Source organism: Lissotriton helveticus, chromosome 7, assembly GCF_964261635.1.
Source record: "Lissotriton helveticus chromosome 7, aLisHel1.1, whole genome shotgun sequence".
NCBI classification, from domain to species: domain Eukaryota; kingdom Metazoa; phylum Chordata; class Amphibia; order Caudata; family Salamandridae; genus Lissotriton; species Lissotriton helveticus.
In genome coordinates this window covers 1292389873-1292410961 of record NC_136068.1, presented here as the reverse complement: position 1 = coordinate 1292410961, position 21089 = coordinate 1292389873, and the positions used below count along the sequence as shown (strand labels likewise).

The 21089-nt window shown below is 44.2% G+C and overlaps 1 protein-coding gene across 1 annotated transcript in view; it reads right to left on the bottom strand.

Moving 5' to 3' along the window:
• The window catches only part of ITGB4 (integrin subunit beta 4), a 293817-nt gene that overhangs the window by 19577 nt on the left and 253151 nt on the right, over positions 1–21089 (bottom strand). The window contains exons 34-40 of the mRNA XM_078654540.1: positions 11258–11683; positions 5364–5480; positions 4827–4976; positions 3731–3919; positions 2141–2296; positions 1800–1964; positions 1552–1668 (exon numbers count right to left, since the gene is read on the bottom strand). Of these exons, the coding sequence (XP_078510666.1) occupies positions 1552–1668; positions 1800–1964; positions 2141–2296; positions 3731–3919; positions 4827–4976; positions 5364–5480; positions 11258–11683 (1320 nt within the window). The remainder of the gene's footprint in view (positions 1–1551; positions 1669–1799; positions 1965–2140; positions 2297–3730; positions 3920–4826; positions 4977–5363; positions 5481–11257; positions 11684–21089) is intronic.

Here is a 21089-nt window from a genome sequence, read left to right as displayed (position 1 = left end):
TGGTCAAGGCCTACAGTCTCCATGAGTTTTAACAAATGGATAGTGTCCTGGCCGTTGTCGTTTTCTAGGTGAAAGTTGAAGTCGCCTAGTACTGGGTAATCAGAACTCGTGACAGTGCCCTCTATTACGGTGCTCTTATTTGCGAGAAAGGTTTCTCTTAGCTCCTGCAGAAGATATAATACTATTCCTTTTAATGAGTCGTTTTTTATTAATTCAATTTGTAAAAAGATTTTTTCGCAGCTTGCAACATTCGTGCCTGGAGTGTATTTTATATTAATAGAATCTCTAATAATGATAGCTAACCCCCTCCTCTCTTTCGTTTCCTGTCAACATGCACCATTTTATATCCTGAAGGTGTGGCTTCAATCAAATCTGGGCCTGATGCTTCGTTTGCCTATGTTTCAGTAATAAATACTATGTCTGTCTTATAGGTTTCAGCATGAAGAGCAGGTTTGTGTCTATTCTTAACTAGAGACCTTGCATTTATTAATGAACATTTGAAGAGCTTGTTCACCTGTGTCTTTTCTTGTGTGTTAGGTAACCTATGCTTATGATACCTGATTGGAAGCTTTGTGAGGGATAACTTGCAGTAAGGGCAAGTAGAGAGATTTAAGTCAATGTCCGGTTCTAGTATGGAGCAATTTCGGTGCTTACCGACTGTATCCAATACTCGAAGCTCATTATTTGAGTAAAATAAAGGATGCATTCTTCCTGGGATAAAAAGGGCAGGGATTCTGGCCCTCGCGCGATCTGGGTGCAGACGGGCATGACCGGAATAGCATTATATTAAGATGTATCCCCTCAGAAGTAGTGCACGAGCTGAGACGCCAACCACCTGAGATGGTGATCAATTGTGACTTGAAATAGAGAAACCGTGAAACACTCTCTCTGCTCAAACGAGAGCCTCTGCGGCGGACCAGAGAGTGGGATGACAACAGTAAGGTAGGTACGTTGAAATAATTAAAGTACACCCAATTATATTAAATACACTCAAATTGTAAAAAGCTGGGTTAAGACTACTAACGAAGGTAGTTTAAAATCAAGGCAGAAGCCAATAAAAAAAAGCAGTGCAGCACCTTACTCGCACTCCTGCCCACTTACCTGAATATTGTGTTAATTTACGTGCTCATGTTATCTATCAATTCTGGCACCCATCCATCAATTCTCAATATGTATCACTATTTAGCTATCAACTACCTATTCTCAGTGTAGACTACTTTCTGCCATCCATCATCTTGCTCACCATGTACTAGGCTCCCTTGTCTGTTCATTAATGGACTCTATTTACCAGTTTCATTCTATTTATACCTTGCATGTGTTATCCATCTCTTTGTGTACACCATGCACCTGTTGTCCATCCATCTCGTATACTCCATGTACTACTATCTCCCTCCCCTTCACAGATGTCCACATCAAATCTAGCCCTCATCCCTTGCCCTTATCTCCGCTCCAACACTTCAGAATATTTCTTAGTGTGATTAAGACAAAACTGATCACTCAAAAGGCTGAAGGTCTCATAAATACAGGCCATGAACAGGACTGAAGTCTTACCTGTGAAGAAGGGGTCGAGAGTTGATCGGGTAATGCTGGTGTTGCTGCTATACTCAGTCGGGAAGTTGTACACCTCCTGACGGCTAACCTGTTGCCCTCCAAACTGAGAGAATGTACCTGCAAAGAAGAAAGTAACAGGTGAACAGGGAATGTGAGACATTTAAATGAGCAGGTCTTGCAAGAGCTGTTGTACAGCCCCTGTTGCCCCCTGGCACCAAACCTCCTGGAGTTAATAAGAGCAGATATACCTCCATCCTGAGACTCAATGGTGATGATTCCTTCTCGCTCTGGCCCAAACCCTTGGGTGGTCTTGGCCTGCACCTTGAACTTGTACTGGACATTCTCACTGAGGTACGGCACAGTCAACGTGGTCTCTGGATCATCCCCTTCCACATAGATGTTTCTAGGTTCTCCTACATTTGAAAAACTGATATTAATTATGTAAGCCATCTGGATGTTGAAAACTTGGCAGAGAGGGTGTCTGGAAGCAATAGCTAGACTTTTTGTCCATGGTTCTCCCATTCCGGTGAGGCAAAGGGAAATCAAAATGCCAACCCCTACACAAAATGCATCTCTAGCAAGAACCTACCTCCGCCTTGAAGTGTCTCACAGGTCACCATGTAGCCCAGAATGGATCCATTGGGCTTGCGGGGGCGCTCCCAGCTGAGCTGAAGGGAGTCAGGGCTCAGGGCAGTGAAAACCAAAGGCCCCGGTGCACTGGGGGTGCTCAACGTGAATGGAGAACCTGCAAGAACAGAGATGTGTCAGAAATGGTGAGAGAAAGGAATAAGAGTGAAAGAGAATGTGTGAAAGCACAAAAGAAAGGGATGGGGCAGAAAGACTGCTGGAGAAAAGTGAAACTGGGAGTCAGAAAGGAAATTAGATAGACAGAGACAGCTGCTAATGCAAAGAATCGTAACCAGAGATATAGATGCTATGTCAAGCTTATATCTTATTTCACTGTTAGACAGGAATCTGAGCGAAAAGAATGGAGCGACAATCAGTATGAGTAAACCCTAGTATTAGGATCTTAGGTTTTGGTAATTCTGCAATCCGGAGCATAACCTCGGTTTAAATTAATGACCTATGATTTATTTGGGTCTGGTGACAAGGGCGCCATATGGTGTGCTAATTTTCTTTTTTTTAAACACATTCGTTTATGCTATTAATTAAAACCAGCTTTTGTTACCTTTTTCGATTTGTGTGAGTCTCCTAGTGAAAGACAACTTCCAACTCATAAGTCAAAAGATGCCCCTTTCAGACATGTTCGCTGCTTTTCATTGAAATCTGGGTGTAGCAGGATAACACCAAAACATGTAAGAAATATATATGCCATATCAACTACCTAACATTTCCTTTGCACTGACACATCCACCAGAGGTGTACTTTCGTAGCTTGATTATTTGTACAATCCTTGGAGGTGATTTTGCTCACTATTCGTCGACTCCTCCAGGGATGGCGAAGACAGCGAAGATAGCAGAAGATCGAAAGATGATGCATCGCAAACACTTTACTACATTGACCAGAGTCCTTAGGGGCGACACCGCCGGTGTGTGAGTAGTGTGCGACCCCACCCCCAATTGACTCCTCGAAGAACATTGTTCTAAAGTCACCACCACACTGGCAGGTCCAAAACAAGGACCGTGAGATCTGAGCTGCTTCTAAAAAATACACACTACCTAAGAAAGCAGTTGCTTCAGAGATAAAAGGTAGCATGAAGAGTCCTAGTGCCACTCTGCAAATTACAGCAACAGACCTTAGGGATAGTTTGCCTTCTTCAACGCTTCTGCTCAGAGGAATTGATCATTCATCTGCCCTGGGCTGAACACCATGCCCCAGGGGAGGACCTTCCTATCCTGTCCACAAAAACCTGGATGTTGAATAGAGGTATAGAGAGGAATACCACGTTTCACCTTTGGAGCAATGTTCCACTCACATCTAAAGGATTAAACACAGGCCCTACCAGTCAAACATTAGGTGAAGTAGTACTGATAGGCTAAACTCTTGTCTATATGGGAACAAGCAGAGTGTCTTGGGGGGGGGAGGGGGGGTTGGGCTTGAGTGTGCTCAAGTCAGTGAGAGCTGGAAGAGCATTATGTGAAAATAAATTATACTTAACTACATCCCACAAAATATATTTTAGGTCAGCAAAGACCTTGGGTGACGTGGTCTCTCTTACCTGGGACGGGACTTAGTGGGCTCTGGGGGTCCACCTGGGATTCAATGGTGATGACACCCTCTCGTTCGGGTCCCCAGCCCTCTTCACTCTGCGCTTTCACTTTAAAGATGTATGAATGATTAGGAAGCAGATCTTCAACCACTACAGCGTTTTCCTTGGGGTCAGAGATGTCGATTTTTCTGAAGTCACCTGTAGGGAAAAGCAGAGAAAAGGGTCATGTGATGGAAACTATGAGGGGAATTCTAAGGCCATTCCTATACCTTCGCTTAAATTTGGTGTGTACTACACCCTTACCTCAGAGTATTACTAACCGTTTTGCTACCCCACTCCACACACACACACCCTCTCAGCCACAAAATATTACGAATAGCCTGCCTCCCCCACACACTTTTCACTAACAGAACAGTACCTGTCCACCATCTCTTACAAACACAGAAGGCCTCAACAACAGGTATCTGTCCTGGACTGATGGATGTTTAATACCTAGAATAAAGGACTCCCTATCATTGCATTAGATTGCACCATAACTCTTCTATGGAGGGTGGCCGATCACAAGTCTTGGCATGTGGCCACACAAAGTACTCAAGGACACCCCAGTGACTAGAGGATGTTCTAATCTGGATTAGAGGCAGCTTGTTCCTCTACCAGTAGATGCCTCATGCCATAACTGGAGGATGTCCCATAGTTGGAATTGAGGATAAGTCACCCTGGACTGGTGGGCTTCTCATCCCTAGACTGGAAAATACCCCCATACCTATGTTAGGGGAAGTCTGGTCCGAGTCCGGAGGACAAAGCTTTTTGGACTAGAGGACAGCTCATCACATTATTCGACTGAATTGGGCTTCATCCCTTTGTTGCAAGATGCATTCACTGGAGAACACCCCATACCTTGACTGGAACATTCCAGTGATTTGAATTCAAGACACCCTAAGCCTTCGCTGGAGTATACTCATGCCTTGACTGTAGGAGGGCCTATCACATGAGTGGATGATGCCCGTTAACCCTGTACAGAAATATGCCCCATCACAGAACTGATGGAAGCGTCATCAATTCCCTTGTATTTGACCCAGTCACGAGTCATGGTTGAGTTTCTTACTTCCATTAAGAAGCTGGTAGTGCACACGGTATCCTTTTACAGCCTTTTCACACTGCGGCTCTTGCCAGCTAACTTTGAGTGACGTAGGTCCGAGGGCAGAAAACACCAGGCGGGTTGGGGTGTCAGGAACACCAGAGGTTAGTCTGGAATCTGAAAATGGAAAAGAGATAACACCAGATTTAACTTCATGTGCAGCAGCCCTATCGCATTACGTGATTCTTCAATCATTGGTGGCAACAGCTCAGCATACAACTCAGCATACAAAAAAATATGGAAGCAGTACCAGAGGGCTCTGAATATAGCTAACACACTCTACCCAGGGTTTTTTTTCCAAGTCAATATCCCTGCTCTCAGCCTTGATCTTTACTGAGACCCACCCCCAGGTGTCAACATCCCCAGGATGGAGTCTCAAAGGAATCTATGTTCGAAAAAATTGGGAACAGGAAGATGCTCTTGAAGAAACCGAGTTTCCAGAACCATCTTTGCTGTTCCCAGGTGGAGTCCACTGATCCAGGCATGCCTAGCTCGCTCACTCACCCTGAAGGACCATGTCGAGGTTGCTCAATGCATCTCGCACGTCTTCGGAGTGAGTGCGGCTCCTCAGGCTCTGGGGATGGGCAGGTGGAACCCCGAGTCTGCTTTGCCCTGCCAAGCCTGTGCAGAGAAAGACAGGGGGTCAGAAAAAATGACTGCCAATCTCAGCCTCGCAGGAGGTGTCAGCAGGTAATGGGTCAAAGAGAATGAAATGTGAACATCTGTCAAGAAATCCTTCCGTCCTGTGACACAGTCTTGCCCATGCCTCATCAACTAATTGTCCCACTTACTTATGAACTACTATCAATATCTACAAACTTCACATCCCAAATGCTCTCTTACTTGCACACCACTGTTACTGTCTAACAGACTAATTTATGCACCTATCCACCACTGCTGCCCTAAAACCTAACAATCCATTATCTCTCTCTGTAAACTGTCAGCATCACTGCCTTCCAAAATAAGGGAATCAAAACACCCTGGAACCTCCCTATGTCAGAGGAGTGGGGTGGGTAGAAGCTCAGAGGCCCTCCTTCTATTGTAAGTTGCCTAATACGTACTTGTTGAGGTGCCTATCTGAGCCCTTATCAGAGACATAACACAATATTCAACATGCACAAGACGTGGCGCCCTCAGCACCATCTTACAGACAAGGATGATAGCTGGAAGGCGTATTGCAGGTAATGAAGCTGTTAATGCAAGAAGCGTTAGGTATAACTTGTCATGGATGGGCCTGAGCCCACGGAGATGGCGGAGTGATGCAGGGCTTTGCGGAAACAATAGACAGTATGGGATAAGCGGGCCAGCCATGGAATGTACAAGGCGATGGAAGACAGAACATGGGGCCGGATGGGGGTACAGTCAGTACCTATAGCTTCAGACATGCCAAGGAGATCATCAGGCATGACTATTGATTCCACCACACCATTGTCACTGCAGTTACCCTTCACCAGTGCCCGCTTGCCGAAATCTGCCTTCTGCGGCATGAGGTACAGTCTCCAAGCATCTTCGCCTACCGGAAAGAGAAATCTTCCCGGTCGGTCTAAGAAGAATAGTAGAAAACAAAAACAGACACACCAGTAAGGCCTGGGTGGAGAGTGAGGGGTGGGAAGGATGGGTTAGGTAATATGTGTTTGAATGCAGATCTCATAGTCTTAAGGCCTATGCTGGGTATGGATTGCAGCGAGAGAGCTCTGTCCTGTGACCAGTGAGTTCAAGGCAGGAGGGAGGCCGTGCAAGATGGGAGCAGCCATTTAAATCACATAGGGCCTGATTAAGAGTTGAGGTGTAATTTATCGCCTCCGATAAATAAAGACCACGGCGTAGGTTATTTATTGGTTGCAATAAATAGCACCTATTGTAAGCTTGTGGGGAATAACATGCAGATTTCTGGAAGTCTGCATTGTAAGATATTTACCTTACACATTTCCCCTGTTAAATTTTGGCAGGTTTGATTTGACAAAATTTAACGAAGCTTGAGGGTTTTAACATATCCGATAATTATTGGATACATTAAATAGCTTTCAATTCGTAATTCCAACCTGTGAGTATACAGGGGTCTTTGAACAGGTCAGAATTACCTGAGCCAGCTGTAATCAGGCCCTTATAGGAAAGCATAATCCCGCAGGTGCAGCAGTAAGTGTGGAAGATCCCAGTCATTGGTACAAACGTGACAGTAGCTTCCTTCACCACTTTTCTGCTCTGCTGCACACATGCTGGGAATATGTGTCCTTTGCTGAAAAGGAGAGATTTATCCTACGCCATTCCCTTCTTCCACCAAGCATGTGGAAAGGTTTCCGTCTATGTGCAGGGGTTAATCTAAAGTGGGGGTGCCTTCCTGGCCAAATCAGATGAACAGAGGTTGGGTAACATTTGTTTACAGTTTTTTTAAAAGCATGATCTAATGTCCTTTGAATTTTTCTTGAACTCTGAGGGAAGCAGGTCCTGGAAGACTTTCGAGCTCATGGTAAACACTGTCTTATGGTATATAAGGTACTGACGTCAACTATCGCTATACTCCAACTCTAGGTAGACAGCATTATTGTAAAGTTTCTACATTATGGCTCTGCTATTTGTGTACTTTGAATAAGAGTTTATTGTATGGAATTTCCATCTGTTATGTTTGTAGATATACAATCTCTGCTAAAGCACTGGTTGAAAATGTGCTGTGTATAGGTTTGCCTGCCAAAGAGGGTATGTTTTCTGCATCAATGTTGCTCTACCTGCCATGGGAGGATGTGAAGAAACATTTTGGTGAAACTTCGACCAATGTCCTTTCATGCCGGCAGAATTATAAGGGTATTTAGATTGATCCAATAGGAGGGGGTGCACAGTCAGGGCATCCTTACATACTGAGGGTATATCCCAGAAAGTTAGATACATTACATTTTACATTTCCAGAAACTCCATCAACATTTTTATGGTAGTCTATTGTGAAGTTTATACTAGCAGAACAGAAGTGGACCAGTCACCCTAAATTTGGTTGGTGTTCTGCCATTGAGTCTGGGAGAGCCAGCTGGAGCCCTGGTTGAGCTTATGGTGGAGCTTGAGGTGTCTCCGCTGACATCTTCACAATCTTGGGTATACTAAAATTAGGGGGTTGCAATGCCGGAGGTGGAATCTCCCATTTTTTTATTGGAGTGTCTAATGTTACCCCTCTACTCTAAATAAGTCCCATAGTCTTTAAATAAATACATCTTTTTATGTTTGTTACTGACTAATGTGTTTCCTTAAAATGTGTTGACATTTTCCATTCAAGAAGGGGCCAACAGCCTGTGGCATATGCATGGAATGGACATGCTCTTAAGATTTTAGAATGCTGACTACCCTTTCAGAAGGGGTTTGGTGTCAAGAGTGTTGACCTAGGTGGTGCCAGGAGTATTCACTTAGCTAAATGTTAGCATAGAGTAAGTTACAATGTTTTAACTTGGGGGTCAGTGCCTGGCTGCTTTCATATGAAGCCATCATACATTCAATCATTAGTGCTACAATGAAACCGTCCTTCTGGAGAAAGTATGGTCTTGAGTAATCCAACCACTGGGATCATGGGGGCCGGGATAAGGACTACATTTTTGGGGGATGCTAGAGGGGAGTTTATATTCCATCAAGAGTGTTGAGTGTTTATTTCTTTTGAGGTGGAGAGAGCGATGTGGGAATTAAAATATCCAGATCTTCATTTGTCAGCCTTATAAAAAGTTAACAAGGGATGATATAAGAGGGGATTTGTATGCCCTGTAAAGTGATTATTGAAAGCGGACTAAAGTTAAGGAAAGGGATCAAAAACTAGTAATATGGTCCCAAACGTCGGAGGTAATTCAGAAAATGTTTCTACATGTTTTTGATGCTTGGAGCACATTCTAGTAAATGTAAGGAAGGTGTGGACAGCTTATGTCTGAAAAAACTCTGACGAAACCTGGTGTAACTTCCTGAAAGCGTACCTTGGTTTATCTTATGATAGCTCATGATTCATTCGACGGTCTATTTAGTTGCTGTTAAATAGGAGTATGTAGTCAAAGTCCTGTGTCACTTCAGAACGTCAGGAGTCCTCGACTGAAGGTATATCAAATGCCTTACTTACAGGACGCTAAGAGGAATGCCCTACCATAGTATATATTTTGGTTGTGGCAGCGGGGGTTACTGGAGACACCTGGCAGGGCAGTTATATAATTCAGTGGGGGCGCTTTGGAACCCGAAACCCATTGCTTAACATTACCTACTTTTGCAATATTATTTTATTGGAACTAATGCTCTGGGTTGACACAAATGCCATATTACCTACCAACCAAGCAGGCTTTCGGGCTTCGATGCCATTTTAAACGATGTGCATGAAAAGCCACATGCCTGCTCAGCAATGGATTGTTCTGCTGTTTTGCACATTTTAAGTCTAGGGTGACTCCACCAACATTGGGATAATATCACAAAACGGGGATAGATGTGAAACCTTATTGTGGTTAATTACAACACACCAAACAAATACAAGCACTGTATATCCATTATAAAAGATCTTGCAGATGGGTGTGTATTAAAGTCTCTGCTCTTTAGCCTATATTGGTTGACATGCCTGGTGTTTTATCAAAAACCTCTTGTTCCTTGATTACCTACGTCATGTGGCAAACCCATTTCTGTCGTTCATTATGGCGATGATGTTGTTTTGCTGGACTGTATGTTGATCAGCCTTTAAAGGTTTTGAACATGGTAGATTATTATACAACATTTAACAAGATTAGTCTTTATGAAAATAAAACAGACTAACTATGTAGAGAAACAAAAGCATTTGCAATTAAAGTCTACCTGAATTTTGGAAACTATAAATTAAAACAAAGAGTATGAGTATTATATTCCTGGGCCCCCTTCCACTAGTGGCTAAGTTGGTTTCGAAATTCAAGAAGGTGAACCATTAGCAACAACACAGGGTTTGATATTATTTAAAATGATGTTTGGGAGGGAGGTAATCAAGACATATGACGCCACTGCCTGTTATCAGACGAGAAGACCTGCTATAGACAGAACAGATCCCAAGGTTACAGGTCAACACAGGAAAATGTCTCTGTCTCGCTTTGTCCTTATGGAAACTTATGCAATTTAGATCTCGGACACAGAGCATTGGATTGCAGTCTTTAAATATTAGATCTTGCTATTGTTTTATGTGCAGAAAATGTGGATGAAACTCTAATAAAACTAGCTCTGGACGGTTAGTTGGTCAGAATGGCGTGGCAGCACATACAGGCACAGCCGCACCATTCTTAATGGAAACTGAAACTGATGTTAAATATGCTGATATAAAACCAAACAATGATTTTCTCTTATAGCTGAGTCTAAGTATAGGTTGGTAGTTTATAGTTGGACTGGTAATAATATTTCCTCCAACTTGAGGGGAAAGTGAAATTCCAATTATCATATTTCCTATTATCAGCCTTCACATCTTAATTAGACCCCACTTGAAGAAGTCAGGCGATACATGGCTGAAATGTTCAGTCTATTGTTGTTTCTGTTCTAATGTGTTTCTTGGAAATTGCACTTTCTGAAGAGGACGTGCAAAAAGTATGAATGCAGTAGGGATACACTACACCCTTTTCTGAGCACATACTACTTCAAGTGCAAAGATTAATTTTGTTCTTAATTTTACAGTCAACAAGCAATTAAAAAGGATCGCACTGCTCATGGATGAATTGATCTTTCTTTGAATTAAATGATTTTATAAATTTTAAATATTTTCAATGAAAACCTATTGTTTATATTGTTTTAATTAATATGTAAGGCAACTGTAAACTATTTTTAAGTCCAAAGGCCCGATTCACAGAACTAACTTATGCCAAAATCCTAAACTTACTACTTTTGGTATTCATAGAAGGCATTTAGTAGTCTTAAGTTAGGATTTTGTCTTAAATTAGGATTTTGTCCTAAGTTAGGATTTTGTCCTAAATTAGGATTTTGTCTTAAATTAGGATTTTGTCTTAAGTGTCAGAGGACAAGACACTTTCCAGTGTAGTGCAGAGGGAGCCGTGGGCGGGGAAGAATTTCCCTGGAGCTCAGGGCTGTAAAACATCACCCATAGCCCCTCCATTGTAGGACAGAGGGAGCTCTGGAGTTACAGAAATAAATTGTGGGGCAGGGAGAGTCCTATGTGTGAGGTATAGAGACAGCAGCTTCAGAGTGTTGCAAGAGAGAGAGAGATTGAAAAGGTGAAAGGTTAAAGTGATAGAGAGTGTGATCTATAATTTGAGAGAGTAAGCTCTGTGTCCAACACTAAGACGGCTTCAGAGTGCACCCGAGGGATGCAGGGCAGCGAAAGGGATGGATGCTGCCATCCAATGTTGTACATGATCTTTAGGGGTAGAAAGGACTGAAATATATTTAGGTGTTGAATAGTCTATCAAGCTTTAACACCTAGAACTCACCATGTGTCGTCACAGCTGTGGTGTACTCCCTTGTCAAAGAGGAACTTCCAAACGTCCTGCTGTCTTGGTACATGCCTGGGCTCAGTTGGCTGTAGTTCGTGGTGGTTGAACCAATGCCTGGGCTCAGTTGGCTGTAGTTCGTGGTAGTTGCACCAATGCCGGGGCTCAGTTGGCTGTAGTTTGTCGTAGTTGTACCCATGCTTGGGCTCAGCTGGTTGAAGTTAGTAGTAGTTGTGCTCATGCCTGGGCTCAGCTGGGTGTAATTGGTGGTCGTTGTACCCATGCCTGGACTCAGATGGCTGTAGTTGGTTGTCTTCACATTACCAGTGACCTGGCTGTAATTAGTGGAAGATGAGCTTGTGTTCCTGGTCAAAGAGGTTCCTCCACCAGTGTAGTTGTAATCCACCCGCCCGTTCATCAAGTAATCTGGAAGAGAACATCAGTTTATTAGTACAGCCAGCTAAATTACAATCCTAGTTAACTTGCATATTGAGTGTCTCTTCTTTATCTTCTGACATTCTCCTGCTTCCAACCCATTTTTTGACCCTTCACAACTTTTGGCAAGTATTCAACATATTGTGCTGAGTTTTGTATTGGAATCTACCTACTGGTTACATGATAGGAACCATTAAGCACAGGCAGTCTTGATAAAGAGATTCCATATGGCATTTTGCTCAGCAAATGTTTAGTATCTGGGCAAAGTTTAATAGGTTACAGTGAAGACACAGTAAAGTCATTGTTTTTTATCTAAAAACTGTCCGTCTGGTACAGAGATTTTGAGACGCTTGGGAAAGTGGCATTTTGCAGCACGAATCATCTGGTAATGAAGCCACAGATTCTGAGAGCAATCGGCTGTCTCCTGCTATTGGTGTCCAAGGAAGTCACCTAATTGTAACTTGCCCTAGAATTACCATTGCTTCATCTCCCATAATAAACAGATTGGGAGCTCAGAGTACAAAGCTGGGTGACCCAATATAGCAGCACCAGCGGACTTGATTAGGTTAGAAAAGATGAGGAGAAAAATGGATTCACAGTTACAAAAAAACTCAGTTTAGACAAGCTGCTATCTTTTGCTACCTTAAAGGACTTTGGATGTTGCTTACTGCTCAACATAAGGCTCATGGTTCAGAAACATAACCATGCTAGTAGTTACTCTGGTACAAGAAAATGCACTCCATGATCACTGCAGCCGACTCGAAGTGTGAGGCAGAGCAGATTCGCTTTTTGTGTCCCACGAATGTCAGAGTACCCCTTCGTGAATGTTCCCTGCTCACTGGTGAATACACTAAGACCACCTCTCTGGGAAGGAAAAGAGGTTCTATTCAAAACAAGGGTTGTCGCCTCTGTTTGCAGATCTGTTTGGTTCAGAGAGAACCCATAGGGACCTACATTGTGTTTGGGCCTGGATAAATAGTTGTGCATGTTAAAGAGAACACGTACAGTGATACATTCAGGTATATATATGTGTGGATCCAAAGAGTGCGAAACTTAGCACAGTTCAGATCTCGCTTCAAATTTGCCTATGAGTAAGAGCCCTGGTGAATACGCACTCAACAAATTAATCACACCATGAGCATCCACAATTGATTATAGATAGGCCATGAATAATCAAGATTTATTCATGACCATCAAAATAGGGTTAAGGCCACGTAAAAAAGTACTCCATTTGAGTGCACCTGTGGTAACAGCGCACTGTGAAATATGGATGAAGCAATGATTTGCCCACTTTAAAGGAAGCAAGAACTTTCAAAACATCATCAAACTTTTTCCTTTAATTTAGAGTGGCTTGGTCATTGCTCCATTGCTCCATCCTTCACCATGCCATTTGGGGACGATGGTCCTACTACTTAACAGTGTGCTTTCAAGAGCTCGACCAGAGATCCACGTGGGGCAATCAAGTCAACTTGTGCCCATGGAACCTAAACATCTTAAAAGATGATTTTCTCAGTTATTACAGAGCTTGCTATAAATAATAAATTTGTTTCTTCCTCCTTGGAGCCCTATTATCCCCAGAGACAGCTCTATCGATCACCTGATGTATGTTTGGATCTTATTCATTTACAATTCCAGAGAAGGCTCTACTTGATAGGCTTGAGACTCAACTTTTGCGGTGAAAACCTCAGCATGGAGAGTTAGCAGGTCTTCCTGGGCGTGTGGGTGTGGTGTTGGATTATGTTGTCTCTAACTAATGTTTTATCTCCTGCTTTACTCTGACATTTTAAGTTTTTAAGATTTTGACAAAGATTGTTGATGTTGACGAAAAACATCATTACTAAGGAAGTCCAACACTACCCCTTCTGGGTGTTTGGACAAGAATGCCCCCTGTTAGGAGGAGAGACGTGTACCCTTGTCCTCAGTGCCTGACTGCATGTGAAACTGGTTGCCTGGCCTTTTTTTGGCCCTAGCATCACACTAATATTGCATGTGTGCAGGCCGGTCTCTTCTAATACATGACCCAGAACCTGTTCTGTGACCTGGAGGGGCACACCAGGAGTTCCATCGTAGTGTGTATAGGGCTACTGTCTCTTCCATGGGTGAATCACATGAAGCAGTGGTGGCAGCTTACTCAGGGTTTGAGAATTATTAATGTGGCCAAACCTTTTTCTCTGTGTCACAGAATGTGTGATGTACTGACCCCCTCATGTAAAGCTCTACTGTTACGTGAATCCAAGATTCTTGTTCAAAAATTCTATGTGCATGTTGAGTGCATGCATGTACATTACATGTATGTGACAGGTGTAGGGTACTACGATTCTGTGTGTGTTGAGAGTCTGAGCACTGGCATCAGAGGGATCCACTTTGCATGTCCCTGGTTCATCATGGCACAAGATCGCTACAGCTTCTTTGTATAGTGGGAGTGTATTGACTGCATTTCTATAGCTGGAAGGTGGAGAACCAAACACTGACACTAAAGTGAGGAAAAAGACAGGTCTTCCCTTAGAAATTCAATGAAAATCTTGTTAGCAAATGACTGCTGATTAGATCTTATTGGGCACTGCCACTTGGTAGATTTTGGGGTGACTGGTGGGGCTGCAGTTTCTGTTCTTCAAGATGAGGACATTTCTAGGCACCTTGCTGCATGCATCTCACACTTACCTGTGCCCTTGCATCCCTGTTTTGAACACTCCTGATTGGAGTCAGTCTCACCATCAACTTGTACAAAGTCTGTGTTTAAATAGCAGCCAGAAAATGACACTTGAAAGAGAACGAGCCCAAATAGGTTCTGAAACCTTAGACAGCGGCTCCACATCTCCTGTCTAGAAATTGTGCATAAAAGCAGAATCCAAACTACTCCACATTCATTTTCACGTTTTTCATGACCAAGGAAGAGACACTTACAGCCAATTTCTTAGAGGAAAGGAAACATCACTGGAAGGGTCAATTTTCTGCTAGAGGAGCTGAGGGTCTGCCTGATGTGTCTTGAAGCCTGCCCGTCAGGTGAGCCCCGTGTGTTCCCGGCGTGAGGAGAACACAGTAAAAGCTGACTTTGCTCAGAGAGTGAAGCTTTTAGAAGCACATGTCTTGACAGCCCCCCCAGTCGCTCTGCATGGTTTATGTGTAAGCTGCACTTAAGACACTACATGAGCATTTACTTAGATTGCTCACTGAGAGACAGGTACTGCTACTGTCGACCAAGGGAGAAGCCCCAGTTGGCAGAGAAGCCAGAATCGCCATAAAGCAACCACTGCGAGGAGATTTGGCCAGAGGCCCCACCTACCACTCCAGGAACTTGCTGTGGCCTGTAGGGAGGACTACCACTGTTGAGAATGGGCGTTGCTGGGCACACCTCCTCAATGGTTACCTCTGACACCATAGTTATAAATGAGGATGCCTGTTTGGACTACACCTGGAAAGAGCTGCTACAGGAGGGTGGAAGCCAGCAGAAGCAAATGTGGGACCTAGCCTTCATCAGGGACAAGAGACTGAATGCATGCAGACGGGTCTGCTGCGGCGGCGATCACTAAGCGTTTTGCTAAGAAGAGGTACAAAGACATTCAACATGAGCTGTATAATTCACCTACGAGAGAAACAAATCTATCTGTTCTAGTACCCAACCCTTGCCTTAAACCTGTAGTGTGCTGGGAGCTATAGATACAGAGTCTCACCAATAGCATGAGAAATCTGCCATGGTTCCTCCCAGAACAGGGTCTGAAACCAAAGTTATTCTGATGAAGACTTGTAGCTGTTCTCTCATAATGAAGATTACATTTCTCTAGGATTACAATTATCATTCATTATGTTGGCAGGTTTTTGGTGCATCACTTACATCTAAGGACATTTGAATTCTGATGAGATGCTCCATTTTGCACTGCCACAAATGCTGAGCTCATACAAGGAGGTTTGATGATGTCAGAATTTTTTAATTCCTGTAACTGGGTAAATTGTGAAACTTGCTCAGGCGACTGCACGATGACACGCTGCTTGCGATTCAACATCAGTCGGCCTGTGCAGCTCATCTCTGGCACCCAGGCTCACAATATCTGCGATGTGACCACTGTGGCTTTAAGGCCACGGAGGCTGTTTTCACCCCACCGGCTACGGCCTCAGTAGAAAAAATGACTGCGAACTTACAGATATTGAGCCTTAACTGCAGGTCGTTAGTGAAACATCACGAGGATGTTTATGAGCTCCTCACTAATCGTTCTCCTGATCTGTTAGTTCTAACAGAAACGTGGTTAACTAGTGACTCACTGGCTATTCCGGCTTTGGCTCTCCCCTCTGGTTACTCTATTTTAACTAAAAACAGACCCAAAGGGAGGGGTGGGGGACTGGTGATGATTTTTAAAACCATCTATTCCTGCACTCTGTCCCCCTCAAACATAGCCAACTGTGAAAGCACTCTGTTTAAGTTAAGGATCTCAGACACCTTCACCCTTACCAAGCTCTTGATATATCGCCCTCCCGGCCCAGCGAGCGCTTTCCAGGAGTCATTAGTCTCAACCGCTTCAGCACTTATTCTGCAGTCAGCTAACTTCAGTGTACTCGGAGAACTCAACCTCCATCTTAAGTCCCGTGGCTCCCCGACTACACTAAAGTTCCTTGGCGATCTAGAAGCTTGCTAGCTATGTCAGCCGGTTGAAGGGCCTTCACATCTGGCAGGCCATCTGCTAGACCCAGTGTTCTCGAATATCCAGGGAACTATTGCTTCTACCCCCCGTCCCCTCAGCTGGACGGATCATTTTTTGGTACAGATCGATATTAAGATCCCAGGCATCCCTAGGGAAAAGCCTTCTACTCCTCTCTGGAGGCGCCCATGGCATAAACTTGATGGTGCCCTGTTTGAGGCCAGGCTAATAAATTCCCGTCCAGACTGGTCTGGTAATGTGGAGGAGGCTGACTTAGCCTATAGAGAGTGGATCAACAAGTCTTTGGATCACGTTATCCCTAAGAAAATATCAAGGCCCAAACGTGAACAGTCCCATCCTTGGTACTGCGAGGCACATACAGCCAAAAAAAAGCAATGTAAAGTACTTGAGCGTATTTGGAGGCGGTCTTATGACCCTTGTGCTAAGACCAACTTTAGAACCGCCACTAAAGCCTATCATAGACTTATAAAAAAGACCAAAGCTAGCTACTACACTGAGTTGATCAACTACAGCACTAAACGCGCTAAAACTATCTTCGCGCTCGTGAAGGAGATGACTAAGTTACCTGAGGGGAACAATAACACAATAGTGTCTGACTTGCAGTGCGAAGAGCTCGCCTGCTTCTTTGTTAATAAAGTTCAAGGGATCTATAACTCACTCAACTCTGGTGGTTCTTCGATGACCTCTAGATCTAACATAGACCCTCCGGACCTCCCCTATTCGCTCCTTACCCTTCCATCCATCTCACAGACAGACATGGAAATCCTGGCTTTAAAAATCAAGTCTGGGTCCCCGGAAGACCCGGCTAAACCAGAGTTATTCAGACTTTTCCAGGACCCCATCATGACTGAAGGACGGGAGCTGATTAACAGATCTCTTCAGTCAGCTACTATTCCCAAAACCTGGAAACATGCCAAGGTTGTCCCCTTGTTAAAGAAACCCACCCTGGACCCTTCCAAGCCAGAAAGTTTCCGACCTATTTCCCTGCTTCCGTACTTGGCTAAAGTGGCGGAAGCACATGTGAATTCCATCGTGATAGGTTTTTTGGAGACTAATGGGATTTTGGAAGAATCTCAGAACGGATTACGTGCTAAACATAGCACGGAGTCGGCCCTATTGGCCGTCTCGGAACAGCTAAGGGTGACACAGGACATGGGTAACACCTCGGCCGTGGTTCTGCTGGACTTGAGTGAGGCGTTCGACACGGTCTCCCATGGGATCCTTCTTAGGAGACTGTGGGAGATAGGTGTCGGGGACAGAGCTCTGGATTGGTTTGTGTCATTTCTATCGGACCGTTCCTTCCAGGTTCATGCCCCGCCGTACTCATCCAGCAGCTTCTCCTTAGGTTGCGGTGTCCCTCAGGGCTCTGCTCTCAGCCCCACGTTGTTTAACGTGTACGTCCGCCCCTTGGCCATGTTGGCCAGGGAACGCAACATCAAATTAATTTCCTATGCGGACGATACGCAACTAATTTTTACCTTCTCTAATGACACCGTGGGCGACCGAGCCAAATTTCAAGAAGACATCTTGGCCATTTCCAGCTGGCTTAGAGAGAACTGCCTCCAGCTGAACTGATCTAAAACAGAGGTTCTCCTTATTGGTAGTGACACTCAGAAGTGGGATGAGCAGTGTTGGCCCTCTACACTGGGCCCGCCTCCTACTCCTAAGAAAGAAGTTAAAAATCTGGGGGTGATTATAGACGACTCACTTACCCTTGAATCCCATGCCAAAAGAGTGGCTGGCACTTGTTATGGCCGCCTTCGTTCTCTTAAACCTATTCTTGGGTTCTTTGAACCTCCCATGCGTCAGACAATCATCCAAGCTATGGTCTTATCCCATCTAGACTATTGCAATGCCCTCATGCTTGGTTCCAACTTGACAGTCACTAACAGACTGCAAAGGGCTCAGAATGCTGCTGCCCGCATTCTGTTCGGACTGCCAAAACGTTGCCATACTTCCCAGGTTCTGCGTAGGTTGCACTGGCTGCCTGTCAAACAACGTATACAATTCAAAACCCTTTGCTCATTCACAAAATGCTCTATCGCCTTGGCCCCCAAATCCTGCAGGGACTCTGTTCCTTCTATGTCCCGTCGCGGGCTCTCCGCTCTGCGGACCTCTCTCTTGCATGTACCATCAAGATCCGGGGGTGCAGAGCTGGGGGCCGGTCATTCAGGTATCTTGCCCCAATACTCTGGAATTCTATTCCCTTAAGTATGCGCACTATTTCTAACCATCTTCTCTTTCGAAAAACCTGGTTGTTTTCTTCTGCTTAGGACTCCCTTGTGATTTGGCACTTTACACCTCCAATCTGGCCGCACTATAATTAGGCAGGTCCGTAAGCGCTGGGACGCCCTGTTGCTGGGGTAGCCATGCGCTATATAAATAATCATAACATAACAGGTTGTTTATTCAGCCTCTGATGGGCCAGGAAAGATCTCCGGTATGGCTCTGGAGAGAGTGCAACGCTTAATTGATTCCCAAATAGCAAATTCCAGCTGTTTTTCTATTTTTACCTCATCACACAACAATTACACATGTGCACGAGGCTTCCTTATGACATGGAGTCAGACTCGGTGCGGGGCTCTCCAGAATGGAGGGGCAGGCTAAGTGGTCCTTTCTTTTTATAAGGGAACCCTATTTTCTAGAGGAAGGATAGGACTTTTTACCTGATGCCTGCCAGGTCGAGATTCCTACTTGGCTCTTCTATGTTTTAAATTGGCTTGTTAGTCCCCTTCAACCAGGTTCTTCATTTCATCCATGTGAACATGGATGACACACACGTCTTTATAGAGTAGAATGTGCGTTTAGAGAGTGTGTTGCATATGAGTGTGGCTACCCAGGAGTCCATTTTAATTTCTGGTGAATGGTGAACACAGGGGAAGCAAAGTATGTACATAGTGTGCACAGTGGGTCGTATAGTTATTTTAAGGGACTTGTGCCACACCTCTCTAAATGAAGCCCCTAGTCTCTAGAAAAGTCATAGATTTGACAATACTGTTTTATACTGTATCTAAGCCGCTATCCCTCTACCGCAACCCGAGGGGAGCCTTCTCTGCTTGCTGTTGTTACCTTTGGTGAGTCAAGTGTACAAAGGAAAGTAACTTAGTGAAATGAAATAGAATCGTAGGCCTTGCAATGTTCTTGTGCCTGTAGTCTCTTATTTGCAAACATTAGGAGTGCTTAGAAGCAGGAATCAAACCTGGAATCAATACAGCTTCTATACTTGAGCAAACTGTGAGATTGTAGGCAAATGTTTTTATTTCACTATGCTGTGTTTTTCTCCATTATCACATATGGGAACACACTGAAATATGAGTTCAGGATGTGTGCAGTACAAAACATCTTGTGTTAGATTTAATAAACTATTATGTTATATGTATGATAATAACCTAGACCACGTTGAGGGTACACACAACAACTGACTTGTCTCTTGGCTCACTAATGGCATAGTTGTCAGGCTGGGGAAGGGGCATGAATGTTTTCAAATTCATAATGAACTATCACTTTTTTTTATCATATGTTTACCTGTTTGTTGGCTTTATTATATGTTTACAGGTTTATTGCCTTTATCATATGTTCACATGTTTGTTGCACAATGTCTTTAAATTAAGGTGTTTCTGAAGATAAGTGGTGTAGGCCACCTTATTTGCTTCTTTCCCTTATCCTCCAGTTAATGTGTAAATAAATACTTACTAGTTTACGGCACATGTAAAGGTCAGGAGGGATGCATGTGGCCCACGGTTCATACTTTGTGTATCCCTGCTGTAGTTTGGAGGGGAGGAGCCATAGGGAGGGTCCTTTTTAAGTGTATCAAAATTCCCCCCACCCTTTCCAGCTCCATTGTCACTTTGAAGTGTTACCCCCCGCCCAAATCAGATTAAGTAGCAGTTGAATGAGGAAGTCTCTCCTACTTTTGTGCTTTTATTTTGAGTCTCTGCTGCAGGAGACTCCCAATTCCACCTCACTATCCTGCAGACATTCTACCACAATGTCTGTGGCTGGATCAGACTCAGAGGAATAACCATGGGTCAGAAAATACCTGCAACTGGTCCTATAGTGGACTTGTGGAATCCCCAAACTATGACTGCAGACATGCTATTAGTATGGGAGCAGAAACTGTCAGCCAATATGACAAGATTGTTGCTATCAGAATCTTGGATCCCACCGCAGTGCAACAGAGAAACTCTTGTGCTCTAGGGTGAGAGAATTAAGTAACACTTAACTAGGCCCGGGTGGAGATCAAAGAGTTCTGCTATGCGGAACTCGATGAAGTGACAAAAAAACTTTGCAAAGCTACGCAGAGTTCCGCTAGCGGCGGAGTGCATTACCTCGCGCCATTAGCACTGATTTTTAGCGCCAGGTATTAGTAAAATCAGCACCAATGGCATCATGTGCATCGCAAGAGGGCGCTGCTTCTTTCTGCCACTAGAGTAAAAGTTCTAGTCGAGCGGCAGCTTCCTTAATGCGAACAGAAGGTTTCTCAAAGTGAGCGGTAGTGACCATCCGCGACTGCCTGTGTTGAGAAATCTCGCTGGGAAGCGGTCTAGCGTTGGATTTTTCTCGCTCACCAACTTACCGTTGGTGAGCACAAGCGAGGAAAATACTCCGCTCAGCTGGGTTTTTGGGAAATCAGCGAGCTCCGCAGAGTGCAAAAAACTCTGCAAACTCCGCGAACGGAGTAGAGTTCACTGCCCAGGCCTACACTTAACCTGGAGAGTTTCCCAAAGGAGCTACCTTGGGCTACC